Source organism: Mchenga conophoros, linkage group LG6 (assembly GCF_057382185.1).
Source record: "Mchenga conophoros isolate Kocher_MC1m ecotype Shallow Benthic linkage group LG6, M_conophoros_male_GT1.1, whole genome shotgun sequence".
NCBI lineage: Eukaryota > Metazoa > Chordata > Actinopteri > Cichliformes > Cichlidae > Mchenga > Mchenga conophoros.
This window is the reverse complement of record NC_140531.1, coordinates 33155191-33175053: the sequence shown is the minus strand read 5'-3', so window position 1 is coordinate 33175053 and position 19863 is coordinate 33155191. Positions and strand designations below refer to the sequence as shown.

The following is a 19863-nucleotide window of genomic DNA, read 5'->3' as shown; positions in this document are numbered from 1 at the left end:
GAGAACCTGAACATTTTTCCACAGTCAGTTTAAAAGGGAGAGATCATTGATACTGAACATGATTTATCAATATAGCATTTGAGTTATAAACTATTTGGTAATTAGACTGCAATGAAGCAACAGGGCGGAGTCCAATAATGTACAGGACCCCCACCCTCTCAGCATCATTGTCAGTTAAATTAAAGAAAGAAGATTAAAGAAAAATATATAAAATATATAATTTATGTATTCGTTCCACCAATACACAAAACTGTTGCTCTCTTTTCTTTATTTTGTACTTCAAAAAAGGTAGGAATCTATTCAAGTTTAAAGAAAAAGAATTTAAAAAAGGAAACATGAAGCCAGGAAAACAAAGTTCTGTACAAAATTAGTATGTGTCATGGGGTGTAGTAGGACTCAGGCGCAGAGCAGAGTTCAGGAGAAAACAACGTTTATTTACACAATCACCAGGTGCAGATATATACAGTGAGGGGAACGGGGGTCCTAGGTCCGAAAGGGAAGTCCGGGATTGGAGTCACACACATACTAGCTCTTCTTCTTTACAGTGGTTGAAACAACAGGTTAGTCACGGGTCCGGGGAAAACTGTGCACAGGAGAAAATAAGATTACACAGAGATCGCAGCAAGTTTACAAAGCTTAAGGATTCGAGGAAGAGGTTCACTAACGTGTCTAGCATAATCATCCAGCAGTGAGTCCAACCCGTAATCAGAGCCTGATGAGATGCAGGTGTGTGCCAAGGGCGGAAGCCTGCAGTGAGCTCCGCCCTGGCGGGGAGGAGAGAGGAGAATGTACACCAAACACATGTGGCCTTTTGGAGCTGGCCGGGCAGACACGGGGACCATGACAGTATGTGATATAAAATGATAAGAGAAATCAGAGCCATAACTCGATAAAGAACTTGATGTTAACAGCTAGCTCAAAATACCATGTTTAAATGTCTCATATCTTGAAACATTGAGATTTTTGGGGGGTAATTGTTTGGTTTTTGATTGTTGTAATCCTTTATAGATATTCACTTATGTCAGGGGATCTGATTCACTGCTGCCATGGTAACTATAATGAAGAAATTCACATCAGTGTCAAACAGTTCTAGTTTAAGGCTAATTTGGAGAGTTAAGTTCACAATAGACAGGTTTTTTTTCTAATTGTTTTCCTGTGCTACATGTGTAATGTAGAGGTCTAATGACATTGTGTAATTTAAAATTTTCTTTCTTTCCTTGAGTCTTATCTGTTGTGACACTGGTTCAATTGTGCTTCCTCAGCGCTTCTATGTCTTTTTTTGTGTTGGTCACAAGAATCAGACACCTGTGTTTTTACCCTTCACTCACGTCTTTTGTGTTTCAGTGTACCTTGGAGACAGTGCGGGTGCCATGATAGTCCTATATGCCTTTATTTTAAATACACATTAATGCACTGACAGTATCTGTGCAGGTGCACAAATGCAGAGTCATGCACAATGAGCAAACATAAAATATTAAATTGACAGTCCTTGACCTCTTAAGCCCCACGCTCCCGGTACCGGGGCTTAAGAGTGAAACTGTAATTTTCCACTGTTTCACTTTAGAAACATAAATCTTTGCACAGATGATGTTTATATGTTGGTTACTGAATTTCTGGAATGAAATGTGAACTGAGGCATATTTTTAAAAGGGTTATATGCTAAAAACAAATTAAAAAATTAGGCGAGGATAAAATCTACTTACTTTTTCTGTGTTCCAGTCTCAGTAATTTTGACACAGTAATATCTGCTTCAATATTTATACCTCTGATGAAATTTCACAAGTGTTAGCTTTATTTTGATACCACAATTGTAAGCACGGAGTTTGTAATTGCAGAGAAATAATCAGTTAGTTTGGGGCATTTCATTTTCGAGCAGGAAGCTCAGAAACCTCTTTGGGGCTTAAGAGGTTTAATATTGCTATGATTTTTTTAAAATCATATATCTTTATTGCATATTTTATGTATCTTCTACACTTCTGAAGAGACCGGGTCTACAATGCAGAGTTACAATGCAATCAAAACCTGAAAATCTGAAACACTGGAAAGGGCTTTCATTTTATACATCTTTCCTCTTCTGAGGAACAACTGTGTATAAAAAGATATTGAAGATGAGTGTTGTATGTACAAAACAATTAAATAGAACAAAATAGCAATCAAAAATACATAATTATTCATTGCTTTTCAATGAGAAGAATAACTCATTGGCAATGGCTCTGCTGTGTCTCTGATTAATTATTGTGCCCAAACTAACCAATTATGTCATGTGTCAGACTAACACCTTAAACACAACCCAATCAGTAGCACTTTTACAGTGTTGTTTTGGAAAAAAAATAGTAATGTCCAGATCTCGTGACATGTTACCTCATTAGTTCCACAAACTAAAATGTTTACAGTGGCTAATATCATATAAGTGCTAAGCTAATGTAACCCAACTAATGTTTTACTTTGATAGAGTGTCCTGTCATCAAAAATATACAGTTATATTCAAATCATACCAGTCATTTGAAAACCTTCTAATAAAGGGGTCTACGTTAAAGTACATGAGATAAGCATATTGTTTTGGTATTGAATTAGTTAGCCAGAATCATGTAATACTACTGATATTGGTTCCAATTACTACATTTCTGGTATAACATAATATGTTTAATTTCAATTCAGTTCAGTTCAGTTGTGCTTATACAGTAAAATGTCACAACAACAGTCGCATCAAGGCACAGACAGCGAGACAACAAGTAAGCATTTGGTGACAGTGGAAAGGAAAAAACTCCCTATTAACAGGAAGAAATCTACAGGAGAACCAGGCTCTGCTGCAGCTAATTGGGGGTGAGGGGGAGGAAGACAGGACAAAAGGCTTTGTCACTGCTGGTCACTGTGGTGTATCATCCTATGTCATCACTTTACGTTACCCTCATGTTGTGGGAAACACAATAAGTCAAAGCCACTTTGTCTGGCTTTCTGTCCTTTTGAAGATAAATCACAGCAAAAATATCTGGCACAACTTCACCTACTTCCAAGGTGCATGGAGAGGATGAAAGAATACACAATGCAGGAACTCCAGCAACACTTAAGGGAAGATGAACAACTTTATTGACTGACCAACGCGTTTCGGCTTGTGGCCTTCATCAGGGTTTTTGTCCTTTTGCACATGAACCTGCTGTTTGTACTCGAATGTGTATGTATCAGCCCACAAAGTTGAGCTGTAATCAATAACTAGAATTCATTATTGGATCCATTACTGGAACATAATTGCAGTAATTGTTTAATGGGGTAAGGAATAATAATTTAAACTATTTAAATTGCTTCCGGGTTTTGCAGCGATTGTTAAAGAGTTTAAAGCGCTGTGCAACATTCTTGAACAGTTTAAAACATCTCCATCTTTAGCCACATTAAAAAAAAAATGAAGCCAAATAATACACGTAAGCTGTTGGATTCACATGACTTATACTCCTCCAGTTTGTTATACCCTGTTCAAAAGAGTAAAGACAAAGATCGCTAATATTACTATGTCTTCATCGCGTGAATGATTAGACAGGGAAGTGTAACGTGCAAAGGAAATTAATACTAGAGAAAACCCACACAACAGACCATATGCCCAGAGAGATATGTGAGCAAAAGAATGCACCAGCTTGTGTAACTGAATAAGAGCCAAGACACGTTATTGGACTGTTGCTTCACTCCCATTCTGGCTTCACTCCCAAAAAACAACACTGTGACCCTCACGTAAAAACCCAAATACTAAATCAAGACAGCTTTGATAAGAAGTCACTCTTCGTACACCTGGCAATGAAACTAATGTAATGAGGAAAATATATGATAAATATGTAGTAGCTTGCCAACCTCTGTGCAAAAGTAAGAAAATATGTTTCTAACGGTAACTTCTAAGTTATGTGCTGGATTATTTTCTGGCTGTCTGCAGAGACTTCAGAGCCAAGAAGTGGTTCATCACAAAACCCTCATAAAATCACAAACTGTCATTTTTGCAGTTTATTTTTTGCAATAAGGTCAGCTCTTCAGTTCTATATCTAGTACTTTATACTTTTGGATGTAGGGGAGCGTGTGGGTCCTTCTTTGACATAGAAATCTACTAAACGAGACATAAGATACGGAGCAACTGTATTGAGCAATTGGGAGCAGATTTATTTGACAATTCAACCAGGTCACTTTGGCTGTTTCATTTCCACTTTATTATTTTTATGTTTTTATTATTTCATTCTTCCATTTTATTATATAAGCAGTCCTAGTGTGGAAGACATGTGCATTGTATTGTAAAGAATAATTTTATGAAGCCCAGAGAGCATAGTTCTGGCATGCTCCACTGGACACTAAGAATGGTATGTACTGGCCAAGCCTTTCCCCCATGTGCTCTCTCCCTCTCTCTGTCTTTTCCTTCACACAACTTTTATGATGCTCATCTGGACACTGCGTTATGCGTCATCCCCTAGTTGGACACCTGCCCTGTGGCGCAGTATTGCCATGATTTGATGACATAAGACAGAAATGCTACCTTATTGTGAATGTAGCAATCAGCTAAAAGCTGCTCAGCCCATCTGCCATTGGCTCAGTGGTACCCAGATTTCTTTCCAACCCAAAGTTGAAGTCCTGATATTTCACATGAATCCCAAAACAGGACTATTTTAATATATGAATAATGGAAAAAGAAAGTTGACTGTCTAGTTTTCTTAAGCCAATACTGAAAATTGTAAACACACGGTGTGAAAGTAGCTGATGAATCTGGATAGCAAAGAACTGTAAGCCTCACAATTACATAATAATAATAATAATAATACATTTTATTTGAAAGCGCCTTTCAAAACACTCAAGGTCACTGTACACAGTAGAATAAAAGCAAGCAGTTTACAGAATCATAAAAGCATAAGACATAAACAAATAAAATAGCAGAGTGGAGAGGTTATGTGGGATAAGCTATTTTGTACAAGTAGATTTTGAGTTTGGACTTAAAGAGGGAGAAGGAAGAGATATTTCTTAAATTAGGAGGTAGGGAATTCCAGAGTCGTGGGACGGAGAGTGAAAGGGAGGAAGAAGATCTGAGACAACGAGATGGGGCGGTGATCTTATGGGGCGAAGAGAGATGATGAATAGCCTTAAATGTGTACAAGAGTATTTTGAAAATTGATGCGATATTTGACCGGGAGCCAATGAAGCTGCTGCAAGGCAGGAGTGATGTGGTGGACAGAAGGGGTCCTGGTGATGATACGGGCAGCAGAGTTCTGGACGCGTTGGAGCTTGTGGATGGATTTTGGAGTAAGACCAAAAAGAAGTGAATTACAATAATCAATCCAGGAAGTAACAAGGCTATGGACAAGAATGGCAGTGGGGTGAGAAAAGGACGGAGATGATTAATGTTGCGCAATTGAAAATATGCAGACCGAGTAACATTATTAATGTGTGAATTGAAAGATAAAGTACTGTCGAGGATGACACCCAAACTTTTCACAGAGGAAGAAATGAAGACCGGTGAGTTATCGATAGTAATAGAGAAACTCTTGGTTCTGGATAATGTTGATTTAGTGCCTACCAAGAGGAGCTCGGATTTATTACTATTGAGTTTGAGACGACCAGTTTTTTTTTCAATATTGGGGTGATGCCGGCAATTTTGAGGGAAGCAGGAACAGTTCCAGTGGTAAGTGAAGAGCAGATGATAGCAGATATGACGGGAAGCAAAGAAGGTAGACATGCCTTAACCAAAACTGTAGGAATGGGGTCTAGCTGACAAGTAGAAGGTTTTAACTTACAGATGAAATCTGAAATATCAGTAACCGAGGGGCGCTGGAAAGCAAAAAAAAAAGTGTGATGAGAGATGAATTACGCAGGAAGAGCTAAATGGAACCTCGGAAACCAGTTCTTGGTGTATTTTGTGAATTTTCTCAATGAAAAATAATATTAAAGAATCACAAAAGGAGGACGAGTAAAGATGAGCAGGTTAAGAATCTGGTGGCCTGAAAGAAGAGTTGAACAGTGAAAACAGTATCTTGCTTGAGTCATCTTTTGAACAGATAATGGTGGAGTAGTAAGCAGATTTTGTTTGATTAATACACTCCTTATAATACATAATATGATTATTAAACATTTCCTTGTGGATATTCAGACCAGTTTTCTTATAAAGGCGTTCAAGTCGTCGTCCTTTTGCTTTCAGGAGCCTGAGTTCAGCTGTAAACCAGGGTGCTGACTGAGAGAATGATACAGATTTGGTTTTGAGTGGGGCAACAGTTTAGAATACTATTGAGACTAGAGTTATAATAGGAAACTAAGTCCTCTTGGGTAAGCAGGTTATGAAAATGCAAATGACTAACTACTTTTAATAGTATGCCAACTATATGTCTGAGGTCCATGCAAAAGATACAAGCCTGTGCCTGTTGGTCACCTCTGTGTTTCCTGCTGCAAAGATTTTCCACATAAGCCAAATCAGACAGAAAACAAGATGGGCAAGAATTCTCCCCCGAGGAGGCAGAAGGAACGATAAGGCAGGGAACAGAGGGAGATTTTCTGAAAACTTGTCCACAGGCATTTGTCTCCTTGCATCTGACAAGCCATTTTGCCTCTAAGTGGTTCAAGGATCATAAAGTAGAAGGATGGAGGAAGCAAAAGGTGAACATGTGAGAGATGAAAAGAAATATGGCACTTGTTCTGTTTGTGAAGCGTAACATCTGCTGAAGGAGCAGATTCTGGATCACTTCCATCACACACTTCAGGTACTCATAAAATACAGGCTCACTCCCTTACATGCACACACACAAAACACACTCAAACACAATCTTATGCCAAGTGCACCTAATCTGATGAAGATAACAGTGATCCCCTCAAGACCATAATTCAAGCTCTTCTATGTGACTTCACCATCTCTGTATAAGAGTCGAATGGACAGCATGCAGACACTGGAATCGTATTAGCTCAGGTTTTGAGATGCCAACCCAACACATTAGATAAAAGTCTCGTTTTGGCTTAAAATTGATTGAAAACTTAAGATTAGTACTTATTTCCATAAACACCCTTTTAAATAAGTTAATCTGCACAGTGGTTTTCACTCGGACTATTTATTTGCCAGAAAATACTTCCAAATGTTCATAGTGAGGTCTGTGAGAGGAGCAGGAACGTTTTGTATGGAAAAACACTGTTATTGCACAACGTTTTGTGCAGCTCAAACCCAAATCCCAATCACTTCCAATATACTGAGGTGCAGACAGAAGTGCTCCAAATATTATAAAAACATAAACAGATCCTACTATAAGTCTAACTACTATAAGGCTAGATGTAGAATTACTGTATGCATAATGGTCTAAATTTATTTCAAAGGTTTTTATAGCACAGAAAATGGTGCTGTAGCTCTTTGATTGCAGGTTAAATTAAATTCTAATGAAGAACTTAACATTTGAAAAACACTGAAAAGAAATGACCACTATTAATTTAAAAAGCCAACTTCTTTAACTCAAGTGATAACCTTTTATGCATCTAGTTTATTAATCTTATGTAGGCTCACGTATTTAAATGCAAGCAGCTTAGCAAACCAAAACCACTCCAGTGCCTCCTTTTCATGCTGTGTCTGAATGAATCAGCGTCATATGCGGTGTCACCGGCGCCTGTTCAGTGCAGGATTCTTATTCTGCCTGCCACAGGCTTTGCAAATGCGCATGGAAAAGCGGGGAGAGCGGAGAGAACAGAGTCATACCTTCAAAGATAAATCAGTGCAGACAGAAGAAATCTTTTTTTAATAGTTTCATCCTGACTGCAATGTTTTTTTGCATTCTTGGGAGGTACTGATAGAAAGCATTAAAAACACCAAGCAAACACAAAACAAACTAAAATGAGAACTACTTAAAGTCCTGCAAAGAATGTTATTGGAGTTAAAGACCATTTGGCTGTCAGTCACCATATGGGGCTGGAGGGTTCACCAAGGCAGAAACAACATAATTACAGCTCTGCGTTACAGCCACTGCACTCCTGTCTCTGCTACCACCTACATACTCTCCATACTAATTGCCTGCTCCTCCTCACATAGGGAATGATTATTGATTTAAACAATATAATTGGTTGGCACTCACAGCAGATAATGCACTTATCCATAGAAACTATGGCCTGAATACAAATGTACAGTTTGAATTAATGGTGATGGGGAACCATGTGTTTAACAGCTAATTTTCATTTCTTTCCCTCACTTTCTCATCCTGCAGTTTCTGTATGTTTTTGTTGTCGTTGTTGTTTTTGTTTGTCTGTTGTGCGTTTTACACATTGTGCAGTTAAATAGAGATGTGTGGGAGGAAGAGAGTGACAGGCACGGCCTTAGCCTGTATCTGGTACACTGATACTGACAGAAGAGGAAAATGAAAGATGAAATTTTTTAATGGAAGAATCAGATTGACCATTTGACTTTCTTCATTCATTTTATAGTTAACAGATTAAACAAAATTATAAAGAATTGCTGCAAGGCATAAGTCCATACGAAGTACATGGGAGGTTCCTGTAGTCAACTGTCAATAATTTCTGTTATGAGCTAACAACACAGTCATTAGAGAGATGTTACACTTACACCTCTTTCTTCCCTAGAAAGCAGAGGCAGAGAGTGTGTGAGAGCGATAAAGACAAATGCATAATGCAGGTGAAGGCTGACACTCAGTTTCTTCAAGTATATAACCCTAGGGAGTAACAGTAGTACTCACCATACACATGCACATTCACATTGTTTGTGGTCTGTCATTTGTTTTGATTTACATGCGCATTCATATGAAAAGGATATTTTTCAGGAATAATTTAAGGGGAAATGTTGAGTCATACAGGCTTTTGTAATACAGATTAGAAGCTGGGCAAATATCTTTTTCACTTTCCATCTCTGGCTTTTTCTCTCTGCTTAATAACACACACAGACTCCTGTATTCATCATATCATCATTGGACAAGAGCGCTGAGCCCTTTCCATTTAACTACCGTGTAAAATGGGCCCAAGCTGGATACTTAAAAGAATGCAAGCATTGGTTCACATACAATAGAAGTACATAGAAAGTTTTTTGTTTTGTTTTTTCGAGTAAATGTATCATATAAATAAAAGGAAATCAAGTAAAAGCAGCATTAGACAGCATTACACAGTGTGGTGCTCACTGCTTTAAATACATCCTGTAGCCTGTGGATACCAACATTAAATTTAACTGCCACTAAATATTCTATCTACACCCAGTGAAAGGCAGGTAAAGTGTTTGCAGGGTTGGAAATTAGGGTATACCTACAGTGCTGCCTGAAACTATGTTTTATAAATGCTGAAATACATTCAAATATCAGCAGTCCACAGCATGTTAATGTGTTTGTGTAGGCGTATGCATGTGCAAGTGTTTTATGCACATGTGTTTTATGTATGTGTAATGTAAAATCTCCCTGTGTGGTCGACAAGGCTATCAGTTTGAAGCAGTCTTGTAATTTGCATTGTCCTCTCCTCACTGCTAATATCTAAAAAGAGATACACAGATGCAAGTAGCCCAGTGGGGTTTGCATGCACAGACATACGCTTATATGCACACTTGACACACACCAACTTAAGCAGGGAAAACAGAATAGAGCGATTGCCAGCAAATACTGGGCACAATATCCTCCATTCAGCCAAGAATCTGAAAATAAGCTTCTCCTACAATTAAGAGTGATCCAAACAGACCACTCGTTGTGGCTCTCAGAGGTCTGTAGAGCATAAACATTCTGTGTGAGCAAGAAAAGTCTAAAAAAATCATTTGCTGTAAAGGTAAAACAATGTTTGCAATTTGTGCTGAGTACTTTAAAAATTGAATCTAACTGTGCATATGAACGACTCATTGTGCATTTGCAACAGAAGGTTTAGTTACTGCTTTGTGCCCAAGGTTCCCAAAAGTGTCATAAAACTGCATTTCAGATTTAATACTATGTGATTAGAGAACTGGAAACATTAACAAAATTTTCTAGTTTCACTCAGTAGTGGAAAACAAGTGAACATTAAATCGATAAATCCAGTAATGTTGTAGCTTGTGTCAATATTTTCTTATTTTGAAACCCATCTTTAGTAATAATCCCACCAAACTTTAAAAAATAAAACAAAAACTTAAAAACACTGTTATTGATATTAGATCTCTATGGAGTATTTAAGGAACATGTTTAAATTAGGTGAATTCAAATGAGTCGCATGATAATTCCAAGTGAAATGCAAACTTATGCAATTGTGTAGTTCAAGGTAATGTACACTTTTTGGACAACAGCTGTGTTGTGAAGCACATGGAAGGAAGATATATCAGGCTTTGAACACAGGATCCAATTATTGCTGGTTCTTAACACTTTGTTTCACTTGTTTTATATACTCTTGGCTCTTTACCGAGTTTGTTAGAGTAAATATCCACAGTATGGTCATCTCAGGCACTTGGCTGCTGTTCCATTTTTTTTCTTTCAACCCAGAGAGGCCTCCTCTAACAAGGAAGTTAAAACCCTGATCCTTCATGTTGTGAGGTGACAGTGCAAATCAGTGGCTCACTCGTATTTTTAATATTCATAGATTCATTCCGATATTTCACCGTAAGCAGTAGTATAGTCTAATCTCTCAGATTGTGTCCTGTATAAGAGCTTATGAACTGTCTGCCCTTCTTCTGTCTGTCTGCTTGACTTTGTTGCTCAGTCAATAAAAACTGCATGTGGTTCTAAGGAAAAATATTGTTCCAGCGCCAGAAGATAAAAGATCTGTTGCAGCAACAAAGCACAGCAGTATTTTGCTGTATTGTTGTTTTTTCCTCAGCTCTTAGCTCTTAAAATGAAGGTGATAATCTTTGTGCGCTGATAATGAAAGGCTATTTATGCCGAGTTTAGTTCACTTTAGATCACTGTCACAGCATTTTAGCGCCATGGGGTAACCACACACAGAAACACACACCCACAGCCCGACGAAGCACTTCAGCAGAAGCAAAGAGACTGGAATAGAATGGAATTTGAAACGTTTTAGCTAAAAATGTTTCCATGCTCAAGGTGTTTTTTGCAGAAACGTTTCAGATTTCGTTTTGTTCTCCAACTGCGTTGGTGAAGCTCGTCAACTGATGCCACAGGAAAGCCACTGCTCGTCGAATTTAAGACATAGACAAAGGATGGGTTTCATTCAGAAGTATATATAGTTGTAGTGTGGAATTCTAGATGTGAGGGTTGGCATGAACAAATACACAAACGTACCAGGAGTGTGAATCAGAATCAGATTCAGAAAACTGCTTTATTAATAACAAATCTTCTTCTTCTTCCTCTTATTATTAATATTATTATTGTGCTAACAAAGTGATAGTCAGCAACTCATTAGCCCATCTTACTGATTGTGTTACAGATTTTATATCCTAATATTGAGGTCAATAAAGCACATTAATGGCAAAGGATGTGTAAAAAATAAAATAAAACAAAGACTTTTAGGTGTTTGTTTTTAACCAGGTATCTCGCAGGTGCATATAAATTATTTATGTTGTGATTGTGACGGAGAAGCGCGTCACTGATTATTGCCTGTTTTTTCTGTTACCTGTTTCACAGTCCCTTCGTTATTTCAAGTTATCTACACAAACACACGCCTATAACAAGCTTCTCCGTGTTGTTTGCAGGCCAAGTGGTGAAACAGGGCTGAGACTGCCTCATGAGTTGGGCCTCTTCTGTGTTTTGGTCCCCACCCCCATCCTCCCAGCATCAGTGGGATGTCCCAGGTGTGTCTCCTTTTGGCCTTGCTCATGCTCTGCAGCTGCAAAAAGGTATGACTCCCAGCATTATTCACTTTCACATGCCAATTTTCAAATATGTTTCCTTTTTCTTGATTCACACCGTCTACTTCTGAGAGTCATCAAAAGAAATTTCCTCTCTCCCTTCAGGTCTCCTCTGCTAACTCTCTTGAGCTTGTGAAGGAGCAGTGGAGCAGCTACAAGAACCAGTGCCTTGACCACCTCGGTGCCACGCCCCCTTCAACAGGTGATTTGTTTTCCTCCCAGCACGCAAGTCCATAAAATGCATCTGCACCAGCACAGACTAAAGATTTGCTTTCCCTTGTAGGGCTGGTGTGTAACAGAACCTTTGATTTGTATGCGTGCTGGCCCGATGGACTTCCAGGAACCACTGTAAATGTCTCCTGCCCATGGTTCCTGCCATGGTACCATAAAGGTCAGTGTGAATATATGTGTGAGGTAGACAAAAAATAACAAAAGAGCAACTGCTGCGTCACAATGTACTGTCTTATCACTCTTATCTGTAGCATTTCATTATATGCCATAATTTTAACCTGTTTTTTTTTCTCATTTACATGGATAAAATGCTTATACCTAACTCACTGCACAGTTTGACTGCTAATTGAAAGGTTTACTTAACAAGGATATAAGGTGATAATATGTAATTATTGTGTTTGATAGCTTGCTCACCAAAACAAAGACATCCATGTGCTCACTGTGTTGCTTTTTTTAACTATTAATGTGAATAAGTACAAACAGTGAAACAGTGAAAAAAAAGGGAGTTAATAAAAGCTTATGACCACAGCAGCCTGACGCTGCATCTGTGTGTCAGGGTTTAGTGCTGCATTTTCTATTATATTTCTAGGTTTTCAAGGTTTTTAATAATTAAGCGGTCAATCTGCGTTACATGTGTGAATGACCCACTGTAAGAAAACATGTTTCAAAAATTACTCATGCATTTCAGGGTAACACGACCAGTTTTCTAACAAAACATATAATGTATACAAACACTTGACAGATTGGTTTCTGGTCTTCATGTACAGCAATCGGTTGGCAGAATGATGTACTGAATACAATGTACTGAGGTGCACTGAGGTTTCAGGGAGTGCTTAAATGAGTGTGAAGGCCAAATATTACTCAGCCCTGACTTTACTCTCAACCTATGAGTGGTGTAAAGACTTCACACTGTGTCACCGGTGGCAGCACACCTGTCCTGTGGAGCTTTCTCAGTCATTTACCTGTGGTGTGCGGGCTTTTGCTTCAAACACTTAACAGTTTTGGTTCATAGCATGAAAAGCCTGGATTTTGACTGCAGCTGTCTGTCTACTATCTTTGTTTCCATGCACAGGCTTCCTCCAGGTTGTTTTGGGCCTCTGAATAGGTGTGAAGGGGGGTTTATCTTTGCTATCTCCGGAGGACTCGTAGCCTTGCAGGGGTGTGTGTAAACATCTGATGTGCAGCACTACTTTAGACCCAACCTGTGTTTCACTAACTTTTGTTTGAAAATATATTATTTGGAGAAACCTTTGGAATGCAAGCATGCTGATCCACACAGGTATGCACACATGGGTATTCACAGACGCGGACTAAAGCTTTCTTGGCTGCTGCCTCAAAGCACACTGTGCGCTGTCTATCTTGCGTGCTGCACAATATCGTTTATTATTTAGTAAATATTGATATCTATGGCTAGCTAGTTTATTGTGATGGTGCTTTGTTTTCTCTATTATTATGTTGCTCTTTGTTGTTTGCTGTCTCCTCTGTTTGTTTTTTTTGTTTGTTTGTTTTTTTTCTCCATACAGGTGACCCAGGAGTTCTTTTTTTTTTTTTTTCTCTCTCTTCCCCCCCCTTCTCACCGTCTCTTCTCCCCTTTGGTTTTCTTTCTTTCTCTCCCCCTCTTTCTCTCATTCATTCCCCCTGTCCTATTTATTAAAAAAAAAAAAAAATGACAAAGGATGAACTGAAGCTCTGCCATCACGTAATGTCGCATACTGCTGTTTCTGATGTCATTTAGAAAAAAAAAAAGAAAAAAAAAAGAAAAAAAAAAGAAAATATATTATTCTGCTGCAAGAAAGCTACAAAGTGAGAGTATGTTAAAAATGTGAAAATTCATCTTTTCGACTTGTTGAAAAGACTCATAGAAAATGATGTCTGTTTATGTTTAGATTTGGTTAAAAACTGCACATTTTCCTTCTCTGCCAAGTCCTAAAATAAGCAGTGGATTCAAACCTGGAAGCTTCATGCTATGACGAAGCAATGCAAACCACTACACCACTATCCCACCACAATGCTTAATGAATTCCTTCTAATTTTTAAGAGGGCCGTACATATATGTTCAGGGAATACTCTGAGATAAAACCCCATGGAAAACATAATTTGCATATCTGAAAGGTAATAACATGCTTTTCAATACATTTTTTAAATACTAGTCAGCGTATCTGAAGTGGAGGTTGTGTGGCTGTGTGAGCACAGTCCCCCCAAAAAATGACCTCTGCCCTATACCTTGAGGTCAAGGTTACTGAGCTTTGAACACAGCCGAGATTGTTAGTAGCTGCACCTATGTAATGAATTGGTCCTTCTTGATTTATCACATTCACAAACTCCCCATCCGCTTGCCCAGCAGGGTGATGACAATACCCCATCAGCTTTTTACAGCTGAGTGGTAAAAAGTGTCAATCAAATATCATAATAAATAAAAAAGAAAGACACAGTCATCTGCATTTCTGAAATAATGGCTATGTTTATCGTAGCTATCAGTTAAACCTTGGGATGAAATTGATCTTTTTACCCTCAGCTGGAAAAGCTTCATGGGGTAACGTAGGATTTTGAAATTGATACCATAAGCGAATCTGCTAAGAGTTGCCTCACAATATAAAATAGTCAGTGTTGTGAATTGGTAAAACTCTAAAATTAAAGTAAAACTGAAATAAAGCTTTAATTTAATTTAATGGGGCGAACGTGGCTCAAGATTTGGGAGTTCGCCTTGTAATCGGAAGGTTGCTGGTTCGAGCCCCGGCTTGGACAGTCTCGGTCATTGTGTCCTTGGGCAAGACACTTCACCTGTTGCCTACTGGTGGTGGTCAGAGGGCCCGGTGGCGCCAGTGTCCGGCAGCCTCGCCTCTGTCAGTGCGCCCCAGGGTGGCTGTGGCTACAATGTAGCTTGCCATCACCTGTGTGTGGATGACTGAATGTGTAAAGTGCTTTGGGGTCCTTAGGAACTAGTAAAGCGCTATACAAATGCAGGCCATTTACCATTTAAATCCAAAAGTGTCACTGTGTTTAGGCGACAGCACTATTTGCATATGCCACTCTAAAATAAAATCTTACAATCGTTGTTTCTTTGTGTGTATAGTTCAGGATGGTCTGGTTTACAGATTCTGCAGTGAAGATGGCAAATGGGCACAGAAGAATACCAGTGAATGTGAGGACGACCCTGGTGAGGTGTGTGTACACAGTGCAGTACTTTGTTTTTGTGTGTGGCTTTCTTGTTAATTAGTGGCCATTTTTGAAGCTGCCTGCAGTGGCAGATTGTTACACGGTACTGGTACTTAAAACATTAACTCATTATGATCTGAACTTACTGCCGCATGTGAAAATCCTCCATCTGTTCAGTAAATTATTAGGATCTTTTTGTATTGTTTAAATAAAGCTGAATATAAATTGTGTGTTTGTATCTATGTTTGAATGTAGTCCATGTCTGTAAATGACTTTATCTCTTTCAGCAGCAGTATGGCCGCATCCTCACTCAGTTGCGGATCATGTACACAGTGGGTTACTCTCTCTCACTGGGGGCTTTGCTGCTGGCACTGGGAATTCTCATCTTCTTCAGGTACATCATGTAAAGAGGACGTGTTAAGGGGGTTAAGGAGCAGACCTGGTTTGAATTACGGGATCTTGTTTACATCTTCTACCTTCTTACTCTCACTTCTTACCTCTTAGGAAGCTCCACTGTATGAGAAACAACATCCACATGAACCTGTTTGCCTCATTCATCCTGAGAGCTGTGTCCATTCTGGTTAAAGATGCTTTACTGACCCTCACACTGGATCCCAGAAGCAACAGTGACTCACAGGCACGAAGCTGGGTCAACATACCGGTCAGCGAACAAACACACATCCAGCTCACCTGCAGTTGTAAAACCTTAGCCATAGCCACCATATTACAGTAGATATAGAGTGTAGAGGCTGTTAAATAATAATATTAAGGTGATTAGTGATTGGAGGAGACAAACATATAGATAACTTACTTTTAATCCCTCACTTTAAACATCAGTGTTCACTGGATGTTGCTATTAAAGGTCGATCGCAAATGTAATGTAGTGCAGTATGTGCCACAAACACATACAGAGAATATTCTACCACGATATAATTTTTATATTCAACAGTGTGACTTGCATAGCTCGTCCTGAACATAAATTCCATGTAGGTTTTAACAACCACCACACATATATTTCAATAAACTGCTGACTAGATATTGATTGGGTATGTCTAGACCAACAAATCTGTGATAAGAAAGACATATTCTACAAAACATTATTGATGTTGTTGGTGTTGTTTTTCATGTCATTTCCTGTAAATAAAGCTTCAGTAAACGAATATACCCCATGTTGACAAAAGTAATGGGTCACACCTCTTAATATTCAAAATGAGGTGTTTTCAGTCGCATTGCAAAAGGTGCATAAAATCAAACACCTGACCATGCGACCTGTTCTTCTAAAGAGCACACCAGCCCTAACATGGCACTTTATAGGATGTATAGATTATAGACTTTCTTCCAACAACCTTTATAAGTAGTGTTACTGCAAAAGAAGGGAAAAGAAACTACAGCATGTCAGCCACAAAGTGACACACCACGTAAAGTTGAACAGCGGGGTCGCCAAGTGCTGAGGCGTATAGTGCGTAAAAGTCGCCAACGCAGTGCTGACTCAGTAACTGCAGCGTTCCAAACATCCTCTGGCATTAACATCATGTATTTCCATAGCCGAGCAGTTCCAGTAGGTGTAATGTGTGGGTGGCCCAGTACTTTTGTCCATATAGTATATAGTTTATATATGTTTGAAATTCACATGCTATTCTAACCTGTCATGAGTTCATAAAGGTCCATAAGAATTTAATTTAAAGTTCTGAAATGCGGTTGCAAGAGAATATCAAGAAACATAAAGGACTGATCACTATCTAGGATTTATTACACAGAAGATGAGCGAGGGCAGACACCTGTTGATATCTGATACCACTCAAATGTATACTGCTATTGCCCATCTAATTATCTCTGTTGCTAAAACACACAGCAGAATACTTGCACCATATTAGAGGCTATGGGCAGATCAACATTGCTTGTATTTCTGGATAAATACTTTACATTTCATTTTATACATCTCTCTACAACATAGAAGTAAAATATATGTAACATGAATTAGCTTTATTTGCATCACTGGCAATAAATTAAATGAACCACTGTTTGGATGTTCTGTAGCCACTCTTAATGGGTAATAAAATAACATTAACTTTACAGCTGAAGAGCAAAGTAGCATATACCTTTTACACACTACAGTTTGGGATGATTTTCTACTACGTTATAAGTGGAATAAAAACTACAGTTAAGAAATTTAACATTAGTACAAAAAGATAGTGACTCAATGTATAGAGTGGACAGTGCAAACTCAGCTATGGATATATTCAAGTTCCCCTTGCTTCTTTTTACATGAAACACTCCACATTTGTCGAGGAAGATGTCAGATAATCCACATTTAGCTCAATCATTAAGAAGTAAAAATCACTTAAAAATATTACATTTTTTTTTACTTTCATTTTTGTGGTGTCTAGCAAAGGGGGAACTACCCGTGTATTCCACAATAAAACTCCCACTGTGCTGTACTGTAGCTGTTGTCCCTGAACTGGAACAATGTTAAACTAATTCATCTGAACTGAAACATTTGTCAGCTTTTACCCTGTGAAGCTTTGTTTAAAAGCTGCATTTGCTACATTTGTGCAAGCACGGACAACTTGGCTTATTGTTTGTGTTCCCATGGTATCTGTCTCGTGTCAGGCTGTGATGTGGTGTCGTGGTGCCATGGTGATGATGCAGTACAGTGTAATGGCCAACAACTATTGGCTTCTGGTGGAAGGCATCTATCTTCATAGCCTCTTAGTCATCACTGTATTCAGCGAGAGGAAGTACTTCTACATTTACCTGGCCATTGGTTGGGGTAAGAGCATAATCTGCTAAACAGCAGCTGAACACTTGGCTTTGTGCTTATCAACGTAATGCAAAAGGTCCAACAGTGAACAGCGCTCTGACTTTCAGCCAGTCTTTTGATGGGTGATTTAGTCAGACGACAGAAATTAGCAACAACAAGTCAGCCAACAGTTATGTTAATAGCTCTGAGAGCAAGGAGGAGCTACAAGAAAATCTGCGGTCTCTAGCTATTGTATCCCATAAACACTCGAGACTACTAAAAACACTACACCTTACCTTCTTTTCATGTTTGAAGTGGGAATGTATCCTTAGAGGTTTTCTCTTGCTACCAATATGTTTTGTCTGTCTGTCTCCCAGCTGCTAGGTGTAACAACGTTCTTGTATATATAAATATTGTGTAGCACACAGCAGAGCTAACTTATCAGAAGGGTGTATTTTACCCCAGACCGTAACTGTTAAAGGCTGATGGGGAGTTCACGTCGCCCCACCAAGCGGGCGGATAAGTTTGAATCTCAGTGACCTTAACCTAAAGGTCAAAGGTCAGAAGCCAGATATTCTGAAAATCCTGTGAATGCAATAGCCTGAGAACAAGGCACTATAGAGTTTTCAAATTGATACAATAGGTGCGCCTTCGAAGAGTCTTAGGCGGCTTTGAATCTCAGTGACCTCGACTTCAAAGTGTTTTCTAAAAATCTTGTGAATGCAATAACTTGAAAACAAGGTGACATAGGATTTTCAAATTGACACCTCAGGTGTTTCTGCTAGGAGGCTGAGAGATACCACTGACGGTTACAAATGTTTTTTAGACCTTAGAACTAAGCTGTGACTGAAAATAGAAGGTTTTCAAAAAAGCCCTGAATTCAAACTTCTCTGACTAACCAAATAATGTATTCTTCATTCTTTTTTAAAACCTAAAGCCTGCATTAGTGTGTCTCTCTCTGGAGACAAAGAAAGATTTATACAGGTTTTGTTTTTACATTTCCTTAGACAGTAGCACTCTGCAAGACCTGCAAATTGACCTTGATGTATAACACCCAGTAGTCTTTAAGACTGTGAGATATCTAATTCATACCCACGAGACACTGAAAGAAAATATGTTTTGTTTTTGTTTTTTCATATCACTGTAAACACCTAACGGCGTGGAACTCTGTCAAGTATTGTTTTGAAACACACAAAAATGTAATGAGTCCAGCTGCTACTACTACTTAACAAGTCCTCAGATTCCGTAACAACAAGCATTCAAGAGCAGATGTGCTTCTCCAGTTCAGACTTCCTAGATTCCACCATTTTTACATTTTCAAATGAATATTGAATGTATGATTTTCAGCCTCCTGTTCTGTAATAAGAACTTAATTATACAGCTGTCCATAGTTAAGTTCTTGTATAGCTTTTAAAAATACTCACTGAAGAAAACTACTCATCCATGTCTAAAATAACAACTGTCCAGCTCACCTTGATGTGTTATAGCCTGACAGGCCTGATACAATTCTGAGACCACATTCATAAACACATAGGGATTGAGCTCATTGAAGCTTAGATAAAGGCAGACATGACAGAGATGATTTTAATATTTAGAGACCTTTAAAGTCTGCTTAGGATAAGACGAGAGCGGAAATATTTGAAATGGTAATGAGATATTAAATTCACAAGGACAGAAAAAAATATAAAAAATGTTGTATCATGGGCAGTGATATAATAATATAACTTGATACTGATTACTGGACTAAAGTATAAATATTAGCTAGGACTACTGCGTGTGCTTTGGAGGAAATGATTTGGGATCCTTATTCTTTGCTTTCTGTCATTCTCAGGTGCTCCGCTCATATTTGTGTTGCCATGGATCACAGTGAAATACCTGTATGAGAATGAAGAGTAAGTTTAATCAATTCATGGAATTCTCACATCAAATGGAAGACAGTTTAATTATTGCCGCTTTTATCCGTGACCCCTGAGGAGACAGATCAGTGCGGGTCTTT

General features: G+C 38.6%; 1 protein-coding gene across 1 annotated transcript in view; it reads left to right on the top strand.

Annotated features, from left to right (window-relative positions):
• gcgrb (glucagon receptor b) overlaps nucleotides 1–19863 on the top strand; it is a 56898-nt gene that overhangs the window by 30765 nt on the left and 6270 nt on the right. The window contains exons 2-9 of the mRNA XM_085277534.1: nucleotides 11585–11728; nucleotides 11846–11942; nucleotides 12024–12131; nucleotides 15045–15133; nucleotides 15415–15521; nucleotides 15632–15788; nucleotides 17738–17897; nucleotides 19699–19759. Of these exons, the coding sequence (XP_085133660.1) occupies nucleotides 11675–11728; nucleotides 11846–11942; nucleotides 12024–12131; nucleotides 15045–15133; nucleotides 15415–15521; nucleotides 15632–15788; nucleotides 17738–17897; nucleotides 19699–19759 (833 nt within the window). The 5' untranslated portion in view covers nucleotides 11585–11674. The remainder of the gene's footprint in view (nucleotides 1–11584; nucleotides 11729–11845; nucleotides 11943–12023; nucleotides 12132–15044; nucleotides 15134–15414; nucleotides 15522–15631; nucleotides 15789–17737; nucleotides 17898–19698; nucleotides 19760–19863) is intronic.